Raw genomic sequence first — 27,996 nt, forward strand, 5'->3', positions numbered from 1 at the left:
CACAGTGAAAGCAGGCAATAGGAAAAGGATGCAATCAGCTCCAGTCTGCTTTAGAGGAAGTGTTAGCCTGGCACAAGAAGGCTGCGGGGAGGAAGGAGGTGTTTCATACTCATGCCTATCCACATATGAAGCAGCACAGAAAGGAGAAATCAGAAGGCTCTGCATTAAACGTGGTAGGTGCAGTTTCTTCATGGATATGTGGCAAATCCATAGAATGGAGGAATAAGGGACAGTTGAGTATGCTCTTAGCTTCCTATGTAGTTTACCTCTATCTTTGGCAAAGTAATGGAAAACAAAATTATTGGGGAGAGTGGCATCTCCACTGGTGACCATGTGAATGTGAAAAAATGTGAACGTTTGAGGAAAAACTCAGAAGCTGTGTATGGGGCTGGGGCTGGGAGCTGTGATGCCCCCAAGTCAAAACAAGGAAAATTTGGGGAAGGTTGGGGGTTAGGAAATTGAATGAACAGTGAATGAACATTGTTCACAATAATAATATTACTTCGGCATGCATGCCAGAGCCCTTGTAGCAGAAATAGTGGGACTATGATTTAGAAGTCTAGTGCTGTACATACAATTCAGGGATCACATCCACAAATGAAGAACCTAATGGGGGAGTTGCAAAAGTTGTAATTCAATTTACTAAATCAAATGATTTGCATGGCATAATTATGACAATGTAAACTTATTCTTTTATTTAGCATATTCTGTATTCCTTTTCTGTTATTCCTTATACATGCTTTATTTCAATGTATTTAATCTGTTTTTTTCTTTTTTGATGGCCTGTTGCCACATATTCCAGTTTTCTCATGTATTGAAAATTCCAGTAAAAATAGTGTGTTTTTTAATAAAAAGGTTGTTCTTAAAAAAAAAACTGCATTCAAATAATACACTACTACAGTATAAAGGTCATAGCTAAATTGCTTTAAAAGGAGTTGGCCAGTTTATTTATGCCTAATTTGGGTGTCATGGATTTTAATAGGACAGCCTGGTTTTTATTGGATTAAGTATACAGTTTGTGGAAATGACATGCCAGAATCAATTCTGATTTAAGTTAAACAAGGAAAAACCTATTGAGATTTCATTAGTAACAATTAAAATTATGTTAGAAGTACATGCAATGGCTAATTTTGACTATGTTTTATTATGCAGTTGCAGCTGAAGCCAGTATCTAAAAATCTTTCATTATAATTTGTATGAATAAAAGAAATTATGTGTATTTACTTCATATACATATATACATATAATAAATATTTCTTTGGTATGAGCTGATGGGAAAGCCCCCTTCATAAGTCCCACTGAAACACATAGAATTCATGCTCATACATTTCCCATTGAATTGGACAGCAACCAAGTTGTATATAGCAGGGGTGCTGCCCTGCTTCAGAGAGTACATTAATTAATTAATTAGTCTCTTTATCTTGTCCAGGGCAACCCAAAGTGACTTACAACCAAGCCAGCAGTTCCAAATCCACACACACAGGCAACCTGAAAGGCCAGGTGAGGTCACAGTCCAAAAAGGCAGGTTCCAGGAACGGTCTAAAGGCAACACAAGAGACAAGATCCAATAATGGTCTGAGGTCAAACCCAGAGCAATCGAAGCACCAGCTAACCAACATACAAGAATGTTGTTCTAGCCTGCTCTGAAAGGAACTGAAGGCTTTTGGGCATGTGCCCCAGAGCTTCGCCCTGACCACAGCTGCAGGCCACCTGGGCTGCCTGAGCTTGGTCTACTTGTATGGAGTAGCTTCTTCATGAGTAGCACATCACTCTCCAGGTCACCTTGGTCTTCAAGCAGGCAGTCTGGCAGCTGACTGCTTCTGTGCCTTCACAAGCAAATGCTCTCTTGGGTTTGGGGGAAGCTCAATCCTCACCTCTGCATCTGAGCCAGAGCCTGCTATGTCTTGGGAAAGAGGCTGAACCACCCTGAAGGGTCAGGTTTGTTTCCTTGTCCCCCTGTAATGTTGGCCTTGGGATGCACCAGGCCCTCCTCTGAAGGGGACTCCACCAGTGGGGTCATGACACGTGGCTTAGGAAGTTGGCGGTGGCAGACATATGCTTGGAATTAAGGAGCAGGGCAACTCAAAGTGCACCTTAGCACTGGAATCTTTTTTCAGTACAAGAACTGATACCGGGGGGGGGGAGGGGGAATCTGTTCCAAACATTCTTTATTTCAGCAGCCTGATTTTCAGGTGTGTACTGTTAAACAACTGGAAAGCATAAATCCTTGGAGGTGGTTTGCTGAATATCCCCCAGAGACCTACCAGCAGATTCTGAGCTACCTTCCACCCACCCTGGTATAGACTGCAGCCCCATCAGCACTATGCAGTTAAACCTGTGTCATACCACTTTAAACAGTCATGCTTTCCCTCAAGAAAACTTGGGAACTATAGTTTGTTGAGGGTGCTGAGAGTTGTTAGGATATCACTATTCCCCTCACAGAGCTACAGTTCTCAGAGTGGTTTAACAAAAAAAATCCCTCTTCCCAAGTGTGGAGTCAGGACTGTTTAAAGTGGCATAAGACTATTTTAAAGGTGTTGTGCAGATGGGACTTGCACCCTTGAAAAATATGTGCAGTCTTATTATTTATACTGTAAATGCCTAGTCTTACTGCAGATGTTTCAACCTCTTCCTAAATTTCTGGAGAGAAAAATTAGGTTGCTGGGAAGAAAGATGCAGCACGAGGTTTCCTGGGGGCCTGGTTGAGTGAAGTTTTAGAACATAAGAACCTAAAACGAGTCTCCTGGATCAGGCCAGGGCCCCATCTAGCCCAGCATTGCTGTTGTGCTGCAAGACGTCCCTCCTGTCCCGAGGACCGCCTAAATTCCAAGAATAAAAGGAACAACAACTAGTGTTTGGGTAAAATCAGGTCACAACTTTGTTGACCAGAGATGTAAGAGGTTTGGCATAGGCATTGGGTAGAACCCACCACTTCCGGCCTGCCTGACAGAAGGATTTGCATTTGGCGTCAACCAGAAGTGAAGGAGTCCTTGGCTTACTTCAAGGAGTAGCTGCCCCAATGGCGTGCACCTGGAGAGAGCTTGGCCCCTCGCCCCCACCTGGGCGTCCAGACAGAGGCTGGATCTAGACACATCAAATAAGTGTTTCAGTTTAAAGCATTGTAATTTTAAACAGGGAAAACAGATAGAGCAAAATGGAACTCCACATCAACATCTAGTGGCACAATGTTATATCGCATACACAACTCCTATAAATTGCTTTTTCTTTACCAGTCTAGCTGAGTCCAGAAGAATCTCTCCTGGATCCCCATTTTCAGAGGGGCTGGCAGGGGCTACAACCTCCCCTCTGTCCTCCGTCCAAGACTATGCCTCACCCAGTGCCTATAGCACCAAAGTTGTGATGTTTGCTGTGAGGGTGGCAAAAACCAGAAGGGAGGAGCCCGTTTGCCAGCTGGGAAAATTCCAACCTGGCCCCAAATACAGCAACTGACAATGCCATAGGAAGGTCCAGCAGAACAACATGCAGCAACAATATAGGGAGCGAGGGAAACAAGTTTTTTTTTTTATAATATCTGGTTCTATTGCTGTGAGGGATAACCGAAGATCACCTCTGTCCTTATGTTCAGGCTAAGTAAATGAGTAACACGACTGAAACCTGATTCTACCAAATACAAAGTAGGAAATACCATGAAATACAATTTTACTTTATCCCAAAGCTGTGGAAACTTTTTAGATATTGTACTCTTTATCCAAAAATGGTGTTTTTCTTGACTGAAAGTTACTTTGGCTGCTATGCTGCTCTGTAACTCTATGAGCGCTTCTTGCAAAGAAACATCAGTGTCAGCAGAATTCACAGCACTTGTTTCTGGTCATCATTGATAGATAGAGAAATACTTAAAAGTATAATTTTTTATGTAATTGTATTTTGTATAAATTATAAAAAAATTAAATAAAACATGTCCTATTTACACATGGAACATTTAAATAGCCCCTGTGGACCGGGGGGGGGGGCACAGAAAGGGGCCAGGGTTGGAAAAAGGTTGAGGAAAACTGCCTTAATCCTTTGCACCACCGGAGCCCACCTGAGCCACATTAGCTCCTCACATGTTTGCTGCTTTTAAAAAAGCATCTGCACAGCACAGTTGCTAATTGTGTGGATGTTGCTACATATAGTTTGACCCTTGAAAGGCAATTTTGGATGGGTTGTATAAGGAGGCTTATGAATTTGCATTTAAAATTGTATGCACAATGTCACTTTAACAACAAATCTGCATCCTCAAATAGGGTGTAACCAGTAGAAGATTGTGGTCTAGAGGAACAGCTGACCACATGCTGCTGTTTACTATCATTAGTTGTGGTAAGTATTTATGAAATTTACTGGAAAAAAAGTCATTTTGCTATTACTTTGATCTTGCCAAGGAAGGATATGAAGCAACGCTGGGGGTGAGAAGAGTTGTGTAAGCAGAAATGTGTTTGAGGCTGCTTGGGTTCTGCTGTTCTCACCATTCCAAATGGAAACTAGAATGCTTCATTGGCAATCCCATAAAAACAAGTGCCCTGTAAGGCCATGCCAAGAAGAGTCTCCTGGTATAGTCACAACAGGAAAATATTGCAGGTGGCACAAAACCGTAAAAAGTTCCGATGTAGCCCTTTTGAAGAAAATACTCACTTATTGACTAATGTAATGTTGCTAAGTTCTTTGTCCGAAGTAGTTCTTAATGGGGTTTCCAAGAGAAAATATTAATGATTCCCTCCACCAGTAGAAGATCCTTGTTACACTCCAAATACGTCTGTCCAATAGGCTAGCTGCTCCCTCCTTCAATTGCACCTCTTTAATTTCTGTTTGATTTTCAACTGTTAGGATCAGTTCAAAAGTGCCACCTCTCCCTTTTGAGCATGGAGTCTGTTCTGTAGAATGCATTGTCCTCTGTGATGGTTGGACAGTGTTCTTGAAGCAACTAGCATGAGTTTGGCCAAACTGCGGGAGGCAGTGAAAGATAGGCATGCCTGGCGTGCTCTGGTCCATGGGGTCACGAAGAGTCGGACACGACTGAACAACAACAAAGTGCTTCTAATAAGAGCAGGCCAGCTGTATTCATCACTATCTGTGTACTCAGGATGCTTGTTTGCAATTGCAGCCTTTTCCTAATGCGTCTTGTTGTTCTGGCAGGGCTCTTTTCTTCTGTGGGTGCCTGGACTTACCACTATGGGCCGATGCCACCGAGGAACTGGGAAATGGCAAGAAGATATTGCCAGGAGCACTATACTGACCTGGTAGCAATTCAGAACAAACAAGAAATCACCTATCTCAATGCTACCATTCCATACTTTCGCACGTACTACTGGATTGGGATCCGGAAGATTAACAATGTTTGGACCTGGGTGGGAACGGGCAAGATCCTGACAAAGGAAGCAGAAAACTGGGCTTCTCGGGAACCCAACAACAGGCGGTCTGGAGAGGACTGTGTTGAGATATACATTAAAAGGCCTGTCGAATCTGGAAAATGGAATGATGAACGTTGTACTAACAAAAAACTGCCACTGTGCTACCAAGGTAATGAAAGCATTCCGTACTGGGTCATAGCTGTGGAATACCAACAGCTAGGAATGGAAGGACTGATCAGTTTCGGTTCTCTTAGGACTCAGCTAGTTTGGTAAAGAAAAAGTGATTTACATGCATTATACACTGTGTGTGTGTGTGTGTATATATATATATATATATATATATATATATATATATGATATAACATTGCGCCACCTGATGGCGCTGTAGAGTATCATTTTTCCCTTCTGGATTCCCCTCTTTAGATTTACAACATGTTTAACTGAAATGCTTCTTTGATGTGTCTAGATCCAGACTTAGTTTCTCATTTTTCCAGTCTAATATTCAGTTCTCCATATTTTGCAGCAATTTGTGAATTTTATTTTTTTTAAATTGACCAGCATTTCAGTGAAAATTTATCATAATACTGTGAACACAGTTTTATATGCAGAGGTACTGAATTCTGCAGAATGGGCCCAAAGCTCCCTTCTGTTACGAGAAGAATAGCTGGTTAGAGGAGGAAATTTTTTATATGTGTAACTTTGTTCACACTACATGGCTGACCTGCTCTCACCCCATACTTCCCTGTTCTGTGCAGTTATTAAAGTCCTCCTTGGCCTCTAGCTAGTTTTTCATTTTTACTTGAGTTTACATGGCAGCATTAGAATTCCTTGTAGGCAGGGGTGCCAACTTGAATGAAATATTGGGGGGGGGGCAGGTAAGCCTCGCCCTACGTAATTGATCACAAGATGTAGAGTGCACACACCATTTGAATGGCAGTGGCTATCAATATTTTATTGGGGGTCCCCTAGGAGTTGACTCCTATGCTTGTAGGGACTGATTGCAACTGGACTAAACAGAGGAGAAACTGGCCTCCATTTTCTCACATCAACACTACAGAATGAAATAGGCTGCTAACTAGTTCAGCCCTCCTCTCTTCTCCAAAGAGATCCTGGCAACTGCAGTTCTGTGTTCCCTTGGGAGTAGAGCTCTAAGTTTCAAGAGATGGTGCAACTCTAATCCAGTTCTGTCTTCTGTGCAGCTTCCTGCCATCCTTTGTCCTGCAGTCAGCATGGGGAGTGTGTGGAGACCATTGGGAATTATTCCTGCCAATGTTATCCTGGCTTCTATGGGCCTGAGTGTGAATATGGTGAGTCCTCTAACAACCCAAGGACCAGAATCATGGATGGGTGATGGATACTTGTTACGTGCAGACAAAACATATAAGAATAATTAGCGCTTGAGTTACATGTTCTGACAGACCCTCCAAGTGCCCCTATTTTCTTTTTTTATATAATTTTTATTAAAGGAAATTGAAATCCATACAGTTTATCAGCACTACAACCAATTACATTTTCCCCTTTCCCCCCTCCCCTCCCTCTCCTACCCTCCTCTGACTTCCCTCAGCTCCCTTATCTGATTTGTTTATACAATTGTACATATCACTTAGACTCACTGGCAGGTTTTTTATTTTTTTATTAGTTGAACATGAACATGAACAATAGGGAAATGATATGTACAGATGCCCCTATTTTCCAGGGATGTCCCTGATTTAGAGAAGCCGTTCCAGTTTCTGATTTGATCCCAGAATGTCCCACTTTTCCTTAAAGGTAAAGGGACCCCTGACCATTAGGTCCAGTCGCGGACGACTCTGGGGTTGCGGCGCTCATCTCGCTTTACCGGCCAAGGGAGCCAGCGTACAGCTTCTGGGTCATGTGGCCAGCATGACTAAGCCACTTCTGGCGAACCAGAGCAGTGCACAGAAATGCCGTTTACCTTCCCGCCGGAGCGGTACCTATTTCTCTTACTTGCACTTGACGTGCTTTTGAACTGCTAGGTTGGCAGGAGCAGGGACCGAGCAACGGGAGCTCACTCCGTCACGGGGATTCGAACTGCCAACCTTCTGATCGACAAGCCCTAGGCTCTGTGGTTTAACCCACAGTGCCACCCGTGTCCTTACACGTTTCCTTAGGATGTCCCTATTTTCATTGGAGAAATGTTGGAGGGTATGGAGTTATCTGACCCCTGAGCCATCTGAAGGCAATCCTGTATAGGGAAGTTTTTTTTATGTTTTATTACGTTTTTATATATGGTGGAAGCTGCCCGGAGTGGTGGGGCAACCCAGTAAGATGTGTGGGATATAAATAGTAAAATTATCATTATGGAATGGGACGTTCCTATTTTCATTGGAAAAATGTTGGAGGGTATGGTTCTGAGTGCATCACGTACACTTTCCATGTAAGGAAGGCCAGTGTGGTCCCCATTTGAGAGTGAGGGGGACTTCCTTCAGGGCCTTCTTGTGAATTCATGACTAAGCTGAATTTTGATTTTCTGCTCAGTCTCCTGAGCACCACAAAAATACAAAAATTACATTTATTTCTATTGTATATCTTTTAAGAGGTTTTCCTGTGAAAAACTTTTTGTTGAGCAGGAGAAACTGCTTCTCTTCTCGGCTGAGGAATGCTTCTTTCCAGTTCTTGGCTTTTGTTGAGGTTTGAACTGGTGCTACCTTCTTTACTTAAATGACATTTAAGTAAAGGGCTCTGTCCATTCACAGTATGAAGCTTATGTGATGAAACCAGTAGCATCTTTTGCAAATGCTCCTATTTTGTCAGCTTTCTTCCTATGTAGATTATTGTTCTATGCTGCTAATTTATATTGTGTTGTTTTTTTTTTTTAAAAGAAAGCTTAAGTGTTTTGGCTTCCCCCCCAGAATCCTGCTGACATCCCCCCCTGCCCTTCATGAAACTACAGTAGCCAGAATTTTCTGGAAAGAGGAAACTATTTTTAAAACTAGTTTACATTTGTAGTGTAGCTATGCCCCAAAAAGGAAGCACGCCGGAATGTGATAACAAAGATTGCTCTGTGAGAAATGTTTAGCCCTGTTGTGTTGACTGACATGCATCACAAATAACATTACTGCTCTGCTCAATATAATTTTCCTTTGAAATGTCTGTGTTGGAAGCCATGCCAGGGGTTTTAAGATTAAGGTTACCAGATTTTTTTCAACGAATCCGGGGACACTTTTCAACTTCAATGGATTTTGTTATGGGGGCTGATTTGTAAATCCGGGGACTGTCCCCGGGAAATGGGAACGTCTGGTAACCTTATTTTAAGTCGAGCAACAAAATGTACAAACTCTTTTCAGCCACTCTTGGGATGTAATTTAAAAGTCTGTGGCCCTGGTTTGGGGGAATCAAAAGGGCAAGTTTGGCCCATTTCCATAAGGAGAAAACTCACCTCTGAGTTGTACTTCATATTGTGAATGGGGGCTCACATGACTGGTGCCTCCTCCGCACAAAATATATAGAACTAGATACTGGATTCTAGCTGAGTCTTCTCCCTGATGTTTTCTATAGGAAGGGGTTTTTAAAGAATATATCAGCCTTGCAAGTCTTAACCTGTAGTTTGAAGTGGTATTGCTTGGAGATGCAGGTTTACTGTTTTGGTGAAAAGTGTGCCTCAGTTGTGTGAATAAACTTGTGCACCTACCGCCATGCCTTTAAAGCACACTTGAAGCACACTCCCCACCCTAAAAAAAAATATAATTCTGGGCACCGTAGTTTGTTAAAAGTTGCTGGAATTGAAACTCTTTGTAACTATACTGTTTATCATTCTTCGAGGGAAAGGATGTACTTTGAATGTATTTCAAAGGTATTGTGTGTATGCAGCCTAAGAGCTAAACCAGAGGAACTAGGGTCAAGGAATCCAAATGGGAGCAGGAATCTACAGCAGGCACCCCCAAATTTGGCCCTCCAGATGTTTTGGGACTACAACTCCCATCATCCCTAGCTAGCAGGATCAGTGGTCAGGGATGGTGGGAATTGTAGTCCCAAAACATTTGGAGGGCCGAGTTTGGGGATGCCTGATCTAGAGGAGAGAAGCCTTAGGAAGGGCTTTAACTTTTCTCCCATCCACCCTTTCCTACCTGCTGCTCTGGCAGACACACATATGAGAAATCCAGCTTTCTAGACCTCAGGATTTCCAGCTTACTACTGTTTCTGCTCTACTGAGTTTAGCTGTAGTCTGATATTCTGAAAACAACAAAGCTTTTTTTCAGAAAGCTGTTCTAGAGACACTGAATCTGAAGTGGATGTACTAATAAGTGATGAATATAACAAAAGCATTTCTCCCCTCCTCATTTTGCGCAAGGTGTCTGCCTTGCATCTGGTAGAAATGGGCAGAACCTAAATTATAACCTTGTTGCTTAGGCTCTGTACAGATATTCCAAAAAGATAGCATGCTGTCAGCATCACTGAGATGCAAAGTGCACATTTGAAATTAAAAGGAGACTTAGAAATGGATGGGTGGAAATGCTGACCTAAATACTCATGAGCCGACTCCACAGCCCACTGGAGCCATTGCTTTCCTTATCCCCTTTCCCAGGGTAAGCGCCATTGAACTGAATACAGGTTGCTTCCTAGTTGACATGCATGGGATTTCTCATTCTCACACTTGCAAATGTGTCTTGTAAGATTTCCAGTTAAATGTATCTGTCTTTTAAATATAACTTTTATTTGAGTTTGAGGGGTGTGGTTTGAGGGGAAAGGGGCCAACCCCCCCCCCCAATACACTGTTGTTCATGTGCCCAGAAAAACTTGTCTGGTCCTGCACCTAAGGCAGAACAGGGCCACCATGATAAATTCCAGGTGGTTGAGTTAGTCACTCATCTTTACCACCACTAAGAGGTACTTTAACTCAAGTTGGCCACACCATGCTTTGGCTGGGAGAGAATTAAATTCTGGTTGCCGTTTTGGCTCCAAAGAAACACAAGATCTGAAAGGATTGATATTATAAGTGAGTGAGCAAGGGTTCAGGAAACAAATGTTTCGGCTCCACAATCCCTTTCAAAAGAGAGGTTAGAAACACATTTGCTTATGGTAATGTTGGCATAACCTGGTATTTCAATGTCTCCCTTTAGTTGTGAAATGCAAGGACTTGGATGCTGTACTTAGACCACTGCGCATGAACTGCAGTCATCCTCTGGGGAACTTCCGTTATAACTCCAGCTGTGGCTTCAGTTGTGATGAAGGCTTTGAAGTGAATGGCCTGGCCACTTTGCAGTGCTTGCCATCTGGGAGCTGGTCAGCAGAGATACCGCAGTGTGTAGGTAGGTGCTATTATGGTGTGGCAGTTGCCAAGGTCCAGAAACTAGCAAGAGGCCCACTGAGCCAAGCACTGTTGTAATTTATTCCACACACCCCATCAACCCACACACTTTGCCCAGAAAACAAACAAACAAAAATGCCGTTTTCATTTTTGCATTGGTCAAAACTGAAAAGCAGTAAGCACAGGATGGTAGAAAAACTCACCATTTATTATGAATTTATAATTTATTATAATAAGTAATGCAGCAATGTTACTACAAAAATATTTGCACCAGATTCACAAAATACAAGTGAAGTAACACTTTGGGTTACATTAATAAATATCATGTGCCCACATTAAGACGTAAGACAATGACTGTGCTTTCTGTATGCCATTTGGCTGAAGTTGGGTGGGGGGAGTGAGAGAAAGGTCAACATTAAAACAATAAAAGTGAATGGTGGTTAATGGCTAACATAATCACCCCAACTGTGAATAAATGAGACAGAAGTTAATGTGAATGTACCTTTCAGCAGACAGTTAAGATTAAATGTTGTTGATGACAGCAGCAGACTAAACTGTATAGGAACAAATGTCATCATATTAAAAAAAAAATTACCTACCCCCTGAAATAAAAGAAGCAGTATTAGAGGAATCTTCAGAAAGTCACTGCAAGCAAGACCGCTTCACAAAAGAGAGTGGACAAGCAGATTACAGGCCAGTTCAATGCTCAGTACGCTTGTAGTGCATTTCACCACCATCCCTAGTTGCAGGAGATATTCCTAGTGAAGTTGTTGTGGTGGTGGTAGGCTGTGCTTGTTTCATGTGTGCAAGCTGTGTGGCGTGCGCACAACACATCAACAGCATGTGGGGTGCTGACGTCGCTCAGCCCCGGCCCCCTAAATTGTGGGGGCTAGGCGGCGCACTTGCAGATAAAACGAGCAATAAGCAAGAAGTCCATCTTCAATCTATGTCCTTCATAACCAAAATCCTGATCTTCTAGTTTTTAATGTTTGATGTGTTACTGTGTTTTTAATATTCTGTTGGGAGCTGTCCAGAGTGGCTGGGGCAACCCAAACAAATGGACGGCATTCGTAATAATAATAATAATAATAATAATAATAATAATAATAATAGGCAAGTCCCATCATGCATAGCGTACACATGCCTGATTGAATCCTCCCTTCTCTGTTCCTTAGCCATCCAGTGCCGGCCATTAAGAACCCCTGTTCATGGAGAACTCATCTGCTCTCACAGGAAATTTCAGTACCAGACTAGCTGCAACTTTACCTGCACAGAGGGCTTTCTGCTAAGTGGAGTAGAGACCACTAGATGTGAAGCATCTGGAGAATGGAGTTCCCTGGAGCCAATATGTCAAGGTTCAGTTTCCTTCTAAATTCCATTCCAAATACCGGTATTATTGTCTCAGAACTCTGTAGTACTTAGGGTGTACGATGAATATATTTGGAGATCCAGCTGTTGGCTATCAAAAGCCAAGACCAGAAGTACTGTATATACTGACCTGGAAAACTAATTTAGATGCATGGAATGAACATTTTGTACATCACTTTCATAAATTTGGATGATTCCAAATTACTGTTGGTGGTCATATTGCATTTAAGGTTGTTAGCTCCCCCCCCCCCTTGAAAGTTTCAATTCCTTGTTTTCTGTGTATCCGGCTGCTGTTTTAAGGCACAGAGCAAGTAAAAAGTGAGAACCTTAACTTTTCTGATTCTAAAAATTAATCTATGTATATATATCTTCAAAAACAAAGGAATTATGTAGTAGGATTTGACAGAGGCTGGCTGAGCTACCCTAATGGCAAGAGGCAGGGCAAGCAGGAGCTTCCTGCCTGGTATGGGATCAGCTGTTGTGCTATAGTGAGTTTTCAACTGCCAACATTTGCTTACTTATTTGGGGGTATTTTTACCCTGCCTATTAACCCGAGACCACTGCCTTGAGCTGCACAAATCCTGCAAAGGTTCAGAGAATGCGTGGCCTAGGCGAGGAAGGACAGAGGAAGCAGAAGCCTTGGGAAAGAGAAGGTGGGACAGTAGGCCACAAAAACCTAGTGACTGATCTGATCTGTGGCTAGCCGTATCTTTGGCGCTGGGTCTCAATTCTGAAGCTGCTGAGTTGAATAACATTTTAAGCAGAGGCTGGATGGCCATCTGCTTACGATGAGATTCCTGCATTGCAGGGGGTTGGACTAGATGACTCTTGAGGGGTCCCTTCCAACTCTACAATTCTGTGATTCTAAGATCATGAATGTATTTGTTGCTAATTGTTTTAGCTGATTTGTGACTAATTCTAAACTATCTCTGCACCCGTGAAGGCTAGAAATCCATGGGAGAAGAGCAATCTGATTTAATGTTACTGTTGGAGATTGGCAGATTGTCCCCCTGTCAAATTAAGTCAGACATCCATCTGTCTCTAGCAAGACTTACTAAAGCAGAACTGGGAGGATGGGTGCCTTTGGTGTTGGGAAGGAGATAGGCTGGCATCATGCGAAATGTAGTATGTGAGGCTCATGGTTTATAAACCCCACATGCTAAATAAATCTAGTGCAAACATACCCCTTGCATCGTGGTTTTGAAGATATCTGTTTCTAGTTTACCCCTTTTTCTTTCTTTAGTTAAGCAATGTCCACAAATTGAGTTACCCACAAGAGGAACAATGGACTGTGTAAATCCAGTGGGCGACTTCGCTTACAACTCCACCTGTGATTTTGGTTGTGAAGCTGGCTTTCAACTCAGTGGCCCCAAGACGTTGCTTTGCAGTGCATCTGGCCAGTGGACATCCTCTGTACCTGTTTGTCACGGTATGCCATCCATATAGACTTTTGTGGGCCTCCAGAGGAATTTAGTGTCTCAGTTTGCTGTTACTGGTCTGCTGCAGCTACCTTGTACAGTTGTCCACTTGACCCTGCTGTGCAGTGATTGGAGGACTGGGCAGGACCCAAGGCCAAGAACTTAGTCAGTGAGCCCAGAGAGATACTATGTTTTACAGTATGTTGCTGTCCAGAATTTGTCAATACACAATCATACACAATACACAATATGATCGTGTTCCAAGGGCTTGGTAACTGAGGGCATCTACGGACTGTTGTGGGTTTTTTTGTGGGATTCATTCACACATCAGCAAGTTCAGATTGCACAATTATTAATTTTTTGTTTTTCTTAATTCTCATTTTAAAACTATTTAACATGGTTTCACTGAGCTACCTGTTTGTTTACAATAGAGCATATGGCATGCAGCAATTACTTGACATTAAAAAAATAAAATAACAATAAACCATCAGATAATTTTGCCTATAACAACAAAGTTGATATAGTCCAGTACCTAATATATGCCAAAATTATTAAAGATATGAAGTGATGCATAGCAATGTATGTTGCCTGATTAGTGACCATAAGTAAAAGGTATTTTGTATCAATAATTATTAGAATTTATAAAGTTGAAAAGGAGAAAAGTGGAGAAGGAAAGGGGGAAAGAGGGAAAGAAAGAATTACAATATGTATGTCATGCATGCCAGACTGGGCTGTAAATTGTATTCTTCTATGCCTCATAATTTGTATAATCAAGAAAGTCAGTCAGGTTGCACAAAGGAAAATGCACTGGAAAGTGTGCAATAACATTTGCCTTGACACACTCGGCTCCTCCAGACATCTTTTTCATTGTGCATTCATGACTATTTGTGCTCATGATGCTATCAATGCAGTCACACACATTCCATCTTTCAATACTGTTTGCGTTTGCAAAAGTTATGGGGCAGTTGCACTACTTCACTTCCAATTAGTGCATATCCTGTAACTTCCTGCTGAAGCCCCATAACTTTTTGTAGCACAAATGTTCTGGTTTTTGTTACGCTTTTATTGTCCCTTGGCCCCTCCTGTCAACAATAATGTGACAGCATCGCGAAAGCATTACAGAACAAATTGAAGCAGAATAAACCCACCACTAATGTGCTACTCTTGTCTCAAGAACATGTTGTAGAACGTATCTGCAATAAAACACCAGCCTGGAGGGGCCCACCACCATCTAACCTCCCTGCAAACAAATCATGATGAATGCCCAATAAACAGGTCATCTGGCAATGTCCCAAGAATCAGGCTAGTCCCAATGATGGTAGTCCCTAACTGGTTGCTGCCAAATGTACATAAAATGCATGTGGGGTGGTTGACTGGAAGCAGTTGAACCCTCTCTTACTTTCACCTCCACACTTGATATGGACCTGATGTCAGATCCACTTTTAATTCAGAAGTGTTACACTATTGCATGAATCATAGACTCATAGAACTGGAAGGGACTCTGATGGTGCTTGGTGTTTTATCGTGTTTTTAATATTCTGTTGGGAGCCACCCAGAGTGACTGGGGAAACCCAGCCAGATGGGTGGAGTAGAAAGAATAAATTATTAGTCCAACCCCCTGCAATGCAGGAATATGCAGCTGTCCCATATGGGGATTGAACCTGCAACCTTGGCATTATCAGCACCGTGCTCTAACCAACTGAGCTATTTAGTTTCACCCTGAGACTGAACACAGACACTGTTTGCTTTCACCTCTGCTAAACTGTGTGCAGGACATGAGAAGCAATCGCACCAGTTCCAACTCTTAACTATTCCCTCTTGCCTGATTTGCATATCTGCTTTCCGTAGCTGTTCAGTGCCAGCTGCTGCAGCCTCCTGCTTATGGTAACAGCACCTGCTTTGATTTCCATGGGAAATTTCAGTACCAATCTCTCTGCACCTTCCACTGCACTGAAGGGTTCCAGTTACTTGGAGAAAAGGTGACGGAGTGTACAGCATCTGGAGAATGGACAGCAGCAGTCCCAGCTTGCCAAGGTTAGGCCACCATTCTTAAGTTTCCAGAAATCTACTTCTTTGGGTATAGGAGGTGGTGGAATAAGGATAAAATGACATATTTCCTGACTTCTTCCAGAAGCCATAGTTCCTAGAGAAACGCATCACCTGAATATACTAGCTTATAATTTGCAGTTTTCCTAACGATTGATGTGTTTCACACCTTGGCCTGCTGGCCACCAACACATTTGCAGCATACAAGACCTGAATAAACACCAATATGTGCAAGGGGTAGAGGTTGGGTCAAAGGAATAATACTCTGCAACAGCCTCTCTCTCCCCCCTTCTCCCCCCTGGCTTTTCTCTCACAGCCAGTGTGGTGTAGTGGTTAAGAGCGGTAGACTCATAATCTGGGGAACCGGGTTCGCGTCTCGGCTCCTCCACATGCAGCTGCTGGGTGACCTTGGGCTAGTCACACTTCTCTGAAGTCTCTCAGCCCCACTCACCTCACAGAGTGTTTGTTGTGGGGGAGGAAGGGAAAGGAGAAGGTGAGCCGCTTTGAGACTCCTTCAGGTAGTGATAAAGCGGGATATCAAATCCAAACTCTTCTTCTCTTCTTCTTATCCTCTTCTTCTTCTTCTACCATCATCACCATTGTCATCTTCAGCCATGCAGTGCCACAGTCTGGAGACCCCCAAGCAAGGGAGGATGACCTGCTTTCATCCAAATGGAGAGTTTGCATTCCAATCTACCTGTGAGTTTGCCTGCGAACCTGGATTTACCTTGGCTGGAAGAAATGCAACCCACTGCTCAGCAACTGGGAACTGGACTGCTCCGTTGCCAACATGTCAGGGTAACTAAGGACTTTTCACTGCCTGTTTTTGTGATTAAACTCTGTCTGGTCAGGGTCTTTCAAGTCTGAGCACCTCCAGCCTGGCTACCTTATAGGAACCTGGGTTGCTCCCAGGTGGCCCTTTCTTATAGCATTTTGCTCAGACTTCTTATGGAGGTATACACATCACAGCAGCACCATTGTTTTGAAATTATCTTCCTTTCATCAGTTTCTCCCCTTCTAATTTCTTAATGATAGGAAAGATATAGAACAGCAGTTCAAAAAGCCCTTCGGTGTGGGTGTATGTTTGTGCTGCTTTGCACTTTTACCACTAGGACTTGGGGGGGGGGACGGGACTGTGGTTTTTGACACAGGAAGGGTCATGTGCCACAAATTTGGCTTTTGCTGCCTGTATTGTAATACTGTTTGTCATGGGTTGCGGAAGGTTTTCATGAGAAGAAAATGTGGGTCCTATAGCATGGAAAATCAGGCACTTCTTCAAATGCTGCTTTCTCTTTGCTTGGGGGGGGGGGGAGGCACCACATTGCCTAAACATAATGTTAAGTGCATGTGATGCCTTTTTTCCTGAGCATGAGAAAGCAGAATGTGAGGAAGTCCTGATGAGAAGAGACAAAACACAAGGCTGTTTTTCAAAATGGCAAAAGTAAGGTGCTTCTTGGCTTCTGATGGAAAACATATTTTTTAAATGTGCCTATGGTTTTCAGTTGCCACCTTGCAGTGGTAAGTGACAAGGGGGATTGATGGGATCAATCTCTACATTGGTCAATGAGACTTTTGCTTTTTTTATTTCACACTTGTGGGATTGGTTTATTTAAAAAAACAAAAACAAAATAAGGAACACATGCAGATATATGAACCACCTGCATGCATGCACGTGTGCACATGTTTCTGTGAGAGGAATGAGTTAAATACTTTAATTCCAGACACATCCTGTCATGATCCATCCACTGGTGCAGATGAGAAATGGTGGGGTCAAGCCAAAGAATTAAATGAAAAAAGAATGGAGGTTTGTTGAGCAGAACCTACCTTATATGCAAGGGAGGACTTATATCTGGAAGCACCCCTGAAATAACTGCCTTCGCTTTTTTTCCAGAAGAATAGGTCTCATTTCATGCCTGGACTTGCCTCTTCCAGTGGCTGGTAGAATCTGGGCTGAATACAAATAGTTGCTCCTTTCACCAGCATTGAACATTCTCTTTCATTCTAGCTGTTAAATGCCCCAAACTGGATGTCCCAAAGAATGGAGAATTTGACTGCTCTCATCCAAATGGAGACTTTGCATATAGCTCCAGCTGCACTTTCTCCTGCAATACAGGGTTTGTGCAAATTGGAGCAGAGCATCTTCAGTGCACAGCTCTGGGAATGTGGACGGAGAAACCACCCTTATGTGAAGGTCAGTGCTGAGTATACTCTTGGGAATCAGCTGGGAAATGGATGGTAGCTGAGTATATAAAATTGAGATGTTGCTTTTGCTAAATTGAAAAACAAACTGGATCCTCTGGTGTCATACTTCCACTGATAGCAGTGGGAACAGCAATTCTTGATTTTTCTCCAGTTTCATACAAGATCTTGCTCTGAAACACTGGCGTAGCAAGGGCGGGGCGATGGGGGCGGGGCACCCCGAGTTCCAGGGGAGGGGGTGACACTTGGCGGCCCCCTCCCGCCACTCCCCGCCGCCCGTGCTGCTCCACGGATGGACGGGGCAGCCCCATGAGCCGCTGCTCACCCAGCGGCTCCCCCGGTCGCCGCAGGAGCAGCAGCGCTGGGCGGGATGCACTGTGCATGCCTGGAAATTCCGGGCATGCACAGTGCATTTGAGTCGGCGGCGACTGAGCGAGCCGCCGAGCGAGCAGTGGCCCATAGGGATGGGGCAGCCCCACCGCCTGCTTGGCGGGTCGCCCGGTCACCGTGGGAGCAGCGGTGCCGGGCCGGGATGGACTGCACATGCGCAGCCTGTCCTGACGTGCGTTGCGACATTGCGACGCCCCGCCCCCAGGGGGATGCCTCCGCTACCGCTCTGAAACTTGGGAATATAAACAAAACTGACTGGGTGCCCTGCAAGTAGCGAAGGAACAGGGCACAGATTGAATACCAAGAACTGGGTACTTATTCTGGAGTGATCACAGGGGCAACCTTCCTTAACAAGGTCACAGACTGATGTGGAAATAAGGACACTAATCCATGGTGTCTAAAGTGAATTACTGTAGCACACCCTCCTCCTGAAAAGTATGAAACCTGAACTTCGGGTGTGTAGAACAACAACAGTTGCCTGCCTTGATGCAGGCTTTGGGTGATGGTGACTGTGGCATCTGCTTGGCAGCTCCTCCGTATGTGTTCTATGTCCTATGTTGTACCTCCACTGTCAGAAGCAGTATGCTGGGAATCACGTGGGGAGAGTGCTGTTGTGCTTAGGCCCCATAGTCATCACGTCAGTCACTGTGAGAGCAAGATGTAGGACTAGATGGGCCTTTAGCTTGATCCAGCAGAGCTACATCATCTGTATCACTCTCCAAAATGCTCAGAAGAGGTGCAGAACACATTCACTCCAGACATGCAGACAGCACAGCCCCAGATGCACCATCCATTTATTTTTAGCGCACCCAATGGAGATGTAATTGCCTTTGACTAAATACAATTTAGGATATAAGTGAATTAAATTGACATAATTTTATTGGCCATTTAGGACACATCTCTGTATGGATCTGTGTTTCTCTGGTGCTTTTTTATGCTTAGAGTAAGATGTGGAGCTGGTTGGCAATTTACTTGCCGTTGTGTGTATATCAAGAGGGCAGACCCTTGATGTGAGCAGGAAAGGCCATAGCTCAGCGGTTAAGACCACATGCGTTGCATTTTTCCATTTCTAGCATCTCCCAATTAAAAGGCTCTCAAGCAGCAGCTGCAGAGAATAGGACCTTTGCTTGAAATTAACTTTGGATAGCTACTGCTGCCAGTTGGAGTACAACTGGACCTCATAGATAATGATAGTAATAACAGTTTATTATTGATATGCCTCCTGACTGGATTTCCCCAGCCACTCTGGGCAGCTTCCAACAGATTAAAACACAGTGAGACATCAAACATTGGAAACAGGGCTGCCTTCAGACGTCTTCTAAAAGTCAGATACTGTAGTTGTTTATTTCCTTGTTAATTTTCAGATTTTTTTAGCACTGATGTCCTGGGTGTCAAAGCTTCAAAATGTGCTTAGTTGCTGTAGTAGCATTTCAGGAGGTGCCACATGAGCACACAGTTCATCAGGGGGTGGGGTGGGGAGGTGGAATTAACCGCCATCTATCTGCAGGCTGGCCCCAATCCCAAAGTTAGTACCTTTCACTTGATATCATAGAACGCAAGCTGAATTGGAAGTGACCTATTTATTTGGGGTGTATATTGAGAAATCTGTACTTTCCAATTCCAGCTGTCCAGTGTCCATCCCTGCAAACTCCAGGCAATGGCGAGGGAAGCTGCTCTCATCCATATGGCCACTTCGCCTATCACTCCAGCTGCATCTTCTCCTGCAATTCCGGCTTTGAGCTGGTTGGTTCAAAGAAGCTTGACTGCACAGATCAGGGAAACTGGAGCAGAGATATGCCTATTTGTGAAGGTAGGGCCTCCACGCAGCCTTGGACCCTCGTCAACTGTTCTTTGTACCGTGTTTAAAACTATTTTAGCTGTTTTTATGAAACATTTGTAAATTGCCTTGACACAAATGTAAAAGGAAATACATAGATTAATAAAACAATAGCAACAAATAGTAATAGATATTTCATCTGCGTTAAGCTGTTCTGTAGCATAAATATTCCCTTCATGGAGGCATTGCCTTTGCAACACGTTTTGCTATATAAATAATAAATGCTTTATTAGTAATAATAATAATATGCTCATCAATGGATTTTCTTCAGTTTACCATATTTATAACTTTGGCTTTGTTGCTTACTTGTCCTTTCTGCTTCAGCTGTTAAGTGCCCAGGTCTACCTAAGCCCGACAATGGCCATTTAAATTGCACCCACCCTCTTGGGCACTTTGCCTATGGCTCCAGCTGCAACTTCTCCTGCAGTGCTGGGTTTCAGCTGCTTGGACTAGAGATGCTTGACTGCACAGCTCAAGGCCGCTGGACTGAACAAATGCCGCAGTGTCAAGGTCAGTGCCAGCAAACCAGGGGCAGCCAGTGTGCTACCCTTCAGAGGTGACTGAACTCCAACTCCCATTCTCCTAGCCAACATCTGGAGAGTGCCATGTTGGCTGACACCTGCAGCAAATGCATTTCCCATAACTCCTCAGAGTTCTATGCCTATGACTGGAAATTAAAGTATACGACAAAAATGCCACAAGTCTCCCATTCCTTGTAAGGAAACTGTCAGGGATCGAGGCGGTTCGGGCCTGCTGATTCTTTTAGATTTGTCAGCAGCCTTTGATATGGTCGACCACGATATTTTGGACCACCGCCTTGCCAATGTGGGGATTCAGGGCACAGTCCGACAATGGCTGTGCTCCTTTATCTCAGGTCGGGGACAGAGAGTGGTGCTATCTTTTCTCCCAGCTCTAGCTTTCTCCTCTCTCTCTCCCTGCTCCTCCCGAGTGGTCCCTCTTTCCCTGACAGAAACTGACCCTGTAAAATGCTCTTTCAGAAGCTTTCTACATTGAAGGAAGACCAGAACATAAAATCATACAGTTGCATTTTGATACCTTGGGTACTTGCAATATGGTCACTAGCCAGGGGAAAGAAACACTTTATAATTTGAATATGGGTCTGCTGCAGTGTATGTGACTCATCCAATATTCATGTACATTAAATAATCTGTTACATTCCTATTCCAGCTGTCCAATGCCCATCCCTGCAAACTCCAGACAAGGGCAAGGGAAACTGCTCTCATCCATACGGCCGCTTTGCGTATCACTCCAGCTGCATGTTCTCCTGCAACTCTGGCTTTGAGCTGGTTGGGTCAGAGAAGCTCGAGTGCACAGACCAGGGAAACTGGAGCAGAGATATGCCCATTTGTGAAGGTAGGGCTTCCAGATAACCTTGGTTCCTTCTGAGATAGGCTTGGGCAAACAGTGGGTGCTGCTTGTCATAAGGTTGCTCCCCAGAATTGGATCAGGGCTTCTTTCCAAGGGTGTGTTGTGTGTGGCTATGACGGTGGCTTCAGAGGCCAAAATATATACCTTATTCAACACTGGAAAAGTGATACAAAATGCTTGCTGTAGGCCAGTGATGGCCAAACTTGGCCCTCCAGCCGTTTTTGGACTACAACTCCCACCACCCCTAGCTAACAGGACCAGTGGTCAGGGATGATGGGAAGGGCCAAGTTTGGCCACCACTTCTGTAGGCATACCCCACTGACGAGATCCTTGCATGTCTTATCACGCTTTCAATTTCTGCCTTGGTGTTTTTATGGGAAATTGCAGTCAAATATAGGGCCAGTTAGCAAGTATAGGGCTAGTTAATGCATTAAGGGATTAAGATCACAGAATATTAATCATAATCATAATTTATGTTTTATACCCTGCCCATCCAGCTGGGGTATTGCTAGACTCTGGTCATGCTCTCTCACCTCCTGTGAAGGAGGAAATGAAGCTTCTTTCTTCATTCTCTTCCACCGTGTGAAGCTTTAAGCCCAGATTGCGTGCTCCAGAAATTTTTTCCTGTGTTTTGTAAACCCAATATTTCTACTTGCTGCTGCATGGGATAATGCATGAACCTGACACTTGGAGTTTGTAAGTAAAGCATTTAAACTTACTAATAGTGTGGTCTGTTCATTGCAAGGGGGTAGAGGAGGAAGCACTGAAAGCAGACTAGAATGTTTAAAAGGTCTAACAGCCTATTATTCCCATGCTTTACTATGCTGCATGATTCTTTTATTTTAATACTCTCCTGGGGGCTCACTCTTGCTGGAGAGTGTGTTTAGCCCCACACTTTGGAGTTAGAAATCCAGCCAAGTCTTTAATTATTACCCCACATGGGTGAACTATATTTTTCTCCCCCCCCCCCCCGTTTCACTTCTTATTTCACTGTACAACATCAGGGTATTCCATTTGGTTTCCCCAGATAGCAGCCAAATATTATGTCCAGCCTGGTGTTTGACAGCAACATCTGGTTTTGGGTTATTTTTCTGATGAATAGTGAGCTTCACCCACCACAGGTTTTATATTATTATTATTATTATTATTAGTGTCTATATCACTTTATATTTTTAAGAAAAAAAATCTCAAAGTGGCTCACAAGCTACGTTAAAACACCAAATTAAACAATCCAGAATAAAACATTGCTGAAGAAAGTATATAAAATATAAAGTATAAATTCAAAGCAACCTATTTAACAGAAAACTGAAATATTACATTACACAGGAGGTCAACAACAGAATACACATTTAATGCAGCATAATTAGCAAGAGAATAAAATATTATTTCAAGCATGGAACATATCTGCTGCTGCCAGTCCTGCCGATTGTGGTTCCTGGAGTTTGGCAGCTGTGGAAGCTCAGACTCAGATACCTGGGTCTGCACTAAGAGACAGCCAAGACATATCACATAAATACAGTTGCCTCTGTCACTTGTCAGCCTTTATTAAGCCGTTTATCTAATTCTTACAACACTATATTTAGAAATAGCATAACATTCCTTTAATCCAATGTGTAAAGCAAGTTTGTATTCATGTTTTCTTCACATCCCCCCAACAGCTATAAAGTGTCCCCACCTGAAGGCTCTGGAGAAGATGAAGATGAATTGCTCTGGTCCCTGGGACTCCTTCAGATACGGGTCGACATGTCTCTTCCAGTGTGCTGAGGGCTACAACCTCAATGGAACAAGCAGCATTGAGTGCCGGGCCGATGGCCAGTGGTCTCCCGAGATGCCTGTTTGTCAAGGTACCTGTAGCCCCTTTTCAAGGGGGCTTCCAGATGGGTGGCTTCTAGCCCTATGTAATTATTCTTCTTCCACTGTAAGCTATAATTACCGATTGGCTTTCCACACAACTGGAAAGACTTGTGATTTTCCTGTGAATAGTTTCTGCTAAAATGCTTAGCATAGAAGCACCCTTGTTTTTTTGTTTTTTGTTTTAAAAAAGAAAATAATTCCCAGAAAAGTTGCAGAACTGTCCTGGGGCTCAGGAGGAAGGAAATATTCTGCTGGCATCATGGATGGTAGCCAGCTGGTGGTACCGACAGCTTGGTTTGCTGTACATTTGCAGAACTATTGCAGTTGGTGGCACTGCGGACACGTGAAACATTCCTGTTAGAAGTAAGACATGCACTGATAGTTGAGGAGCGTTCTTGGGTGGAAGGGTTGCAGGTGGCTTCTGGGGTCAGCTGATGGTGTCCAGGCTGGTCTTGGCCGCTAAAGCTAAATCCACCTGGGTTGCTGGGGGAGCAAAGTGCTGCTGGTACAGCAGAGGTACCATCTTCTGGGGAACATTGAGGGGGTTCTGTGTTTGGCCTCAGCCAAACTTTTAAAAAAAAGATAGAGGGGGCCCACAGAACCTCGACCCGCTGGAGCCAACGCCTATATGGTACAGGAAGGAAGGGACTCTGAGAAGACAGAGCATCATACAAGTGACTATATTGCCATGAAGTCTCTCTGGCTTGATCACAGTCTGCAGCACTTGGGTTTGTCATGCTGAAGGTGCCACTAGGCAGCAGACCATAGAACTGGAAATGAAGAACCTGAGAAGAGTTTAGGTGACTCAGTCTCCAACCGTTATGTTTGTTATTCATTCCAGAAAATGTTGCCCCTTATTACACAAAAGCTCTGCTTTATACTGGTGGAGCCACAGTATCGGCTATTGCCCTCGTGCTTTCTGGGAGTCTGATCACTGTGGCTATCAGACGCTTCAGGAAAAAAGGTAAGAAAACCCAGGTGCCCCAACTTATTTGCTTCCCCGAACCAGGTCATGTTTTCAACTTTTTATTTTGATTAACATCTTCTTGAGGAGCTACCGGTAGATATGCAGAAAGTGGTGGTAAAGTGGTAAAGTTATGTTCCATAGCACTTCAGGCTGTGTGAGTGTGTTTATTGTCCCAGGGTGACTCTCTCGTGTAAAAACAATCCTCCTCTCGTGTTGTAAATTTGAGAGATGTTTTGTGGTAGACTTATTTCTGATATGTTTGACATGCAGGCACCTTTTTGCACGGTGGGGCTGGGGATTTAAAAATGACTCCCCACTTACATTCAGAAGTGGTACAGTGGCATTCTGCTACCACAGTCCCCACTTAGAATCATAGAATCATAGAGTTGGAAGAGACCACAAGGGCCATCCAGTCCAACCCCCTGTGCCACAAGCAACACCTGCAGCTTATGCACCTTGTGATATATGGGTGCTTTAAAATGGGGGACTTATATCAAATAAGTCATTTATTTCCCCTACCTTGGAAATTAGATTTTTCTCTCTCTGTGTGCATTAGTTTCTACACGTACCCTTTTTTCAGTCATGGATATTCATTACTATTTCACTATGTGAACAGAGCTTAGCAAAAGGTATCTGGGTTGTTGTTGTTGGTTCTCTCCCCCCCCCCCCCCGGGTCCCCTCCTCCTCCTACCTCCTACCTCCTACCTGTTGTTCTGGACATGCATGCAGGCATTTCTGGACTGATGCATCTGCACACTTTCAAAAAAGGAAAGCACGCAAGAGTGCGAAGCCAAATGTCACCCACCTTAGTCATCATGTTTCACAATGGGGGGAAATATAGTGTGGGGAGTTTTTTGGGGGTGAGGGGGTGCAGTATCCATTTCCATTTAAGAAATGTTTTAATACTGAGGTATGGGAATCATATAACCAGTTGACTTGCTGCAAGTTTGTTAGCCAAGGATCTTTTATAGTCAGGATGGCCATAGCATTGTTTGCTGTACATATTTCTGTATCTGGAACTAGGGGTGAAACTCAATGGGGAACTTCGTGCCAGGAATTCTCTGTCTAACCAGTCTCTCAGGATTGTTTTATGAAGAAAAACCCATCTGACTCCCTCTGCTTTTTGGTGGAGTGGCAGAATGCAAATGGAATTACTCCATCTATCACTACTTTGTATATTATCTGCTGCTTACATAAATAAATGACAATAACTGAATCTCTCTCTCCCTTTCTCAAATTCTCTGCACCATCCAATGGCAACTTTGACTCTGTCAGGGGAAAAGAAAAGGCTCCTTGACCATACCAGGTACTATGAATTACTACATGAAATTAGACCATCCTCTTTTTTCTAGTATTCAAAAATGATGACTAATAATTTAATGAGGCATAAGATTTAATGTACCAGAGTCCATTCTGACAGATTTGCAAGCTGTTTTGAAAAGAGAGGCAAAGATTAACAAACACACAGAGACAGTAGATCTGTCATTCAGATCTGGTCAAACAATTTTAGTTAACAAGATGTGTAGCATGATCCTAAGCATATTTACTTGGGAGTAAGTCCCATTGAGACAAATGGGGCTTCCTTCCTTCCTTGTATGTGCATGGGTTGCAGCCTCAGTCATTCAGCATCTGAAAGCTCAGGTACAGCTGTGTTCTGGCACCCTCAATCCTTGCAGGCAGAAAAATACTGTACTGTACTTCCTGTGATATGGCCAACCAAGATTCTGATTCAAGCCAAAGTAAATGGTTGTCCAAATGATCTCTGTCGTCAGTCTTGTTCATCTGCCCCACCCCAAGGCTTCTTTTGTTTCGGTACAACAACCTCTCTTCATAGCTGAAATTACAGTTAGGAAAGGCTGAACTTTTGGTGCTTTTCTCACCAACTCTTGTTACTCAGAAACATAACTTTAGGCAACAGCATTTGAAAAGATGAACACTTCTGAAATGAGGGCCACATTGCTGCAAGGGCAGGCAAATTACAGGTTGGGCTCATCCAGATGATCTTTTTAATGTGTTTTCATGATTATTTTGCTCTTGATGGAATTGGAATGATAATACACGCTCCCACATTCAAGCCAATTTGCACCTTCTTCAAACTTACCAGGCGGTCACATGTCAGCAGCAGCAATCAGTGTATGGTCTATAGCTTCTTGCCGACTTTTTCATTTCACAAGTGTTCCTATTTTTATAAATTTTGGTCCTACTTCTTGTGCTATATTGCTAGGCCTGGCAATATGCCAAATAGAATTTGCTTAGGTATACTTCTTGTTGATACTGGATACTGGCTTTCTTCTTCTTCTTCTGGGAATGAGAGAAGGTTTAGCGCAGCAATCACAGCCTTTAAAACAAAAATAGGGTGGGAGGGGGAGAGAAACTTGAGCTAGGGCATCCTGACAATTTGCTTAGTTAAAATTACTTCCTGCGGGAACAGAAATGGAGCAAAAGTGCCTTCTGAGCATTGGGCCCTTTGTTCTCCAGGCTACACCATCTCTAGAAAAACAACCCTCTGTTTGTATTGCCTTTATAGTGATTTGGGAGCACCTGGTGTGTTCTCCAACGCAGGATTCAGCTCTGCTTTTTAAGGTAAGCCTGCCATTATGTTGCTTTGATATGTTTCAGACCCACTAGCCCAGTTCTCCTTTCTGAATTTGAGCATCTTGTAAATACTCTCCTTACAGAACACTTTTTAATCCACTGTGTTGCATTAATGTGATGCTTAGGATGCCCGTACTTTTATGCCCTCTTGTGGCTGGTTTATGTGTGGCAACTAACTGAACTAGGTTGCTTCTGTACCAGGGCTCTTTAATGCTGTATTGCTCCTCTTAACACTGTTAGGTGGAAGCGCTATTGTTAGTGTGGTTCCACATTGCATGCTTAATCCTCAATGTGCTCTATGTGGTGTTGTGCTCAAAGATTACTCAGAAACTTCAAGTGGAGCAAAATGCAGCAGCTGGATTACTGACTGGGGTTCCACTTAGTTCTCATATAACTTCTGCTTTAAGATAGCTGGATTGGTTGCTGGTTTGTTTTATGGCCCAATTCAAAGTGCTCATGTTAATGTACATTTTTAGAACCTACCTTATTTCTGTGATTGTAAGCTGTGTTCCTGCATTTCATTTGTATCCACACAGAACTCATCTGGATCGTGTCCATGGAAGAAAAGTGCTGATGCAATGGGACTTTCCTGCAACCTCATTAATCTGTGCCACCACCGTCAGTGAGAGCTTCTGCTGCCTGGTTGCTGGAGATGGAATGAATTCATGCTTCAGAATACCATGGGTTGGCAGGGAACTGTTCTTGTGCTCAGGTCCTGCTTGCAGGCTTTCTGCAGGCATCTGTTCTGCCACTGTGAGAACATGATGCTGGACTATTTGGGGCGTTGGCCTGATCCAGCGAGCCCTGCTTACGTTCGTATGCTTGAAGCATCTAGCTCTCCCCGATATCCTGCTCTGTGCTTCCAGTCATCATCCGCACTGTAGTATTTAATGGGTTTCAAATTGTCTCATCATTTGCCTTCATCACCAGTCTATCTTAGATGACCTGCATTCTTCTTATGCTGTCAGACTCCTGCCAACTCTCAACCTTTATCATTAAAAGGTCTTGCAGAGATGCTGTTGCTGAAAAACTCTGTCAAAAGCTGCTGTAAAATATTTCTGGACATACTGATTTATTTTCTTCACCCAGACTTGGTTTCAGATCCTGTTGTAAGGCTGCCTTTAAAAAAAAAAACCCAAACATTAAAACAAACATGGGGATCACTGCCAAGATAGGACTAGATCATGTAATATGCACATACCATGCTAGTAAAACCTACCTTTGCTTTGCTGTCCAGACTAGGAAAACGTTGTTAATTTTGGGGCACAAACTATACTATGGAGAATGCCAGCTGCCACTCAGGACAGGAATCTCTTTTTTTG

The 27,996-nt window shown here is 43.5% G+C and overlaps 1 protein-coding gene across 1 annotated transcript; it reads left to right on the plus strand.

The window, feature by feature from the left end:
• Positions 1–27,986, plus strand: SELP (selectin P). The gene is made up of 18 exons (XM_033151224.1): positions 1–173; positions 4,245–4,317; positions 5,131–5,514; positions 6,545–6,652; positions 10,424–10,612; positions 11,787–11,966; positions 13,223–13,408; positions 15,246–15,431; positions 16,056–16,241; positions 17,449–17,634; positions 19,657–19,842; positions 20,194–20,379; positions 21,058–21,243; positions 22,917–23,102; positions 23,954–24,076; positions 25,355–25,385; positions 26,607–26,662; positions 27,211–27,986. The coding sequence occupies exons 1-17, from the start codon at positions 126–128 to the stop codon at positions 26,659–26,661; spliced, it is 2,679 nt and encodes an 892-aa protein (XP_033007115.1). The 5' UTR covers positions 1–125; the 3' UTR covers position 26,662; positions 27,211–27,986.
• Positions 27,987–27,996: the final 10 nt, after the last annotated feature.

Source organism: Lacerta agilis, chromosome 6 (genome assembly GCF_009819535.1).
Source record: "Lacerta agilis isolate rLacAgi1 chromosome 6, rLacAgi1.pri, whole genome shotgun sequence".
NCBI classification, from domain to species: Eukaryota; Metazoa; Chordata; class Lepidosauria; order Squamata; family Lacertidae; genus Lacerta; species Lacerta agilis.

Coding starts and splice junctions, on each gene's coding strand:
- SELP (XM_033151224.1), top strand. CDS start 126: ATGAAGCAGCACAGAAAGGAGAAATCAGAAGGCTCTGCATTAAACGTG. Junction 15,432..16,055: donor AGCAGTCCCAGCTTGCCAAG/GTTAGGCCACCA, acceptor TGTCATCTTCAG/CCATGCAGTGCCACAGTCTG. Junction 23,103..23,953: donor CGAGATGCCTGTTTGTCAAG/GTACCTGTAGCC, acceptor TATTCATTCCAG/AAAATGTTGCCCCTTATTAC.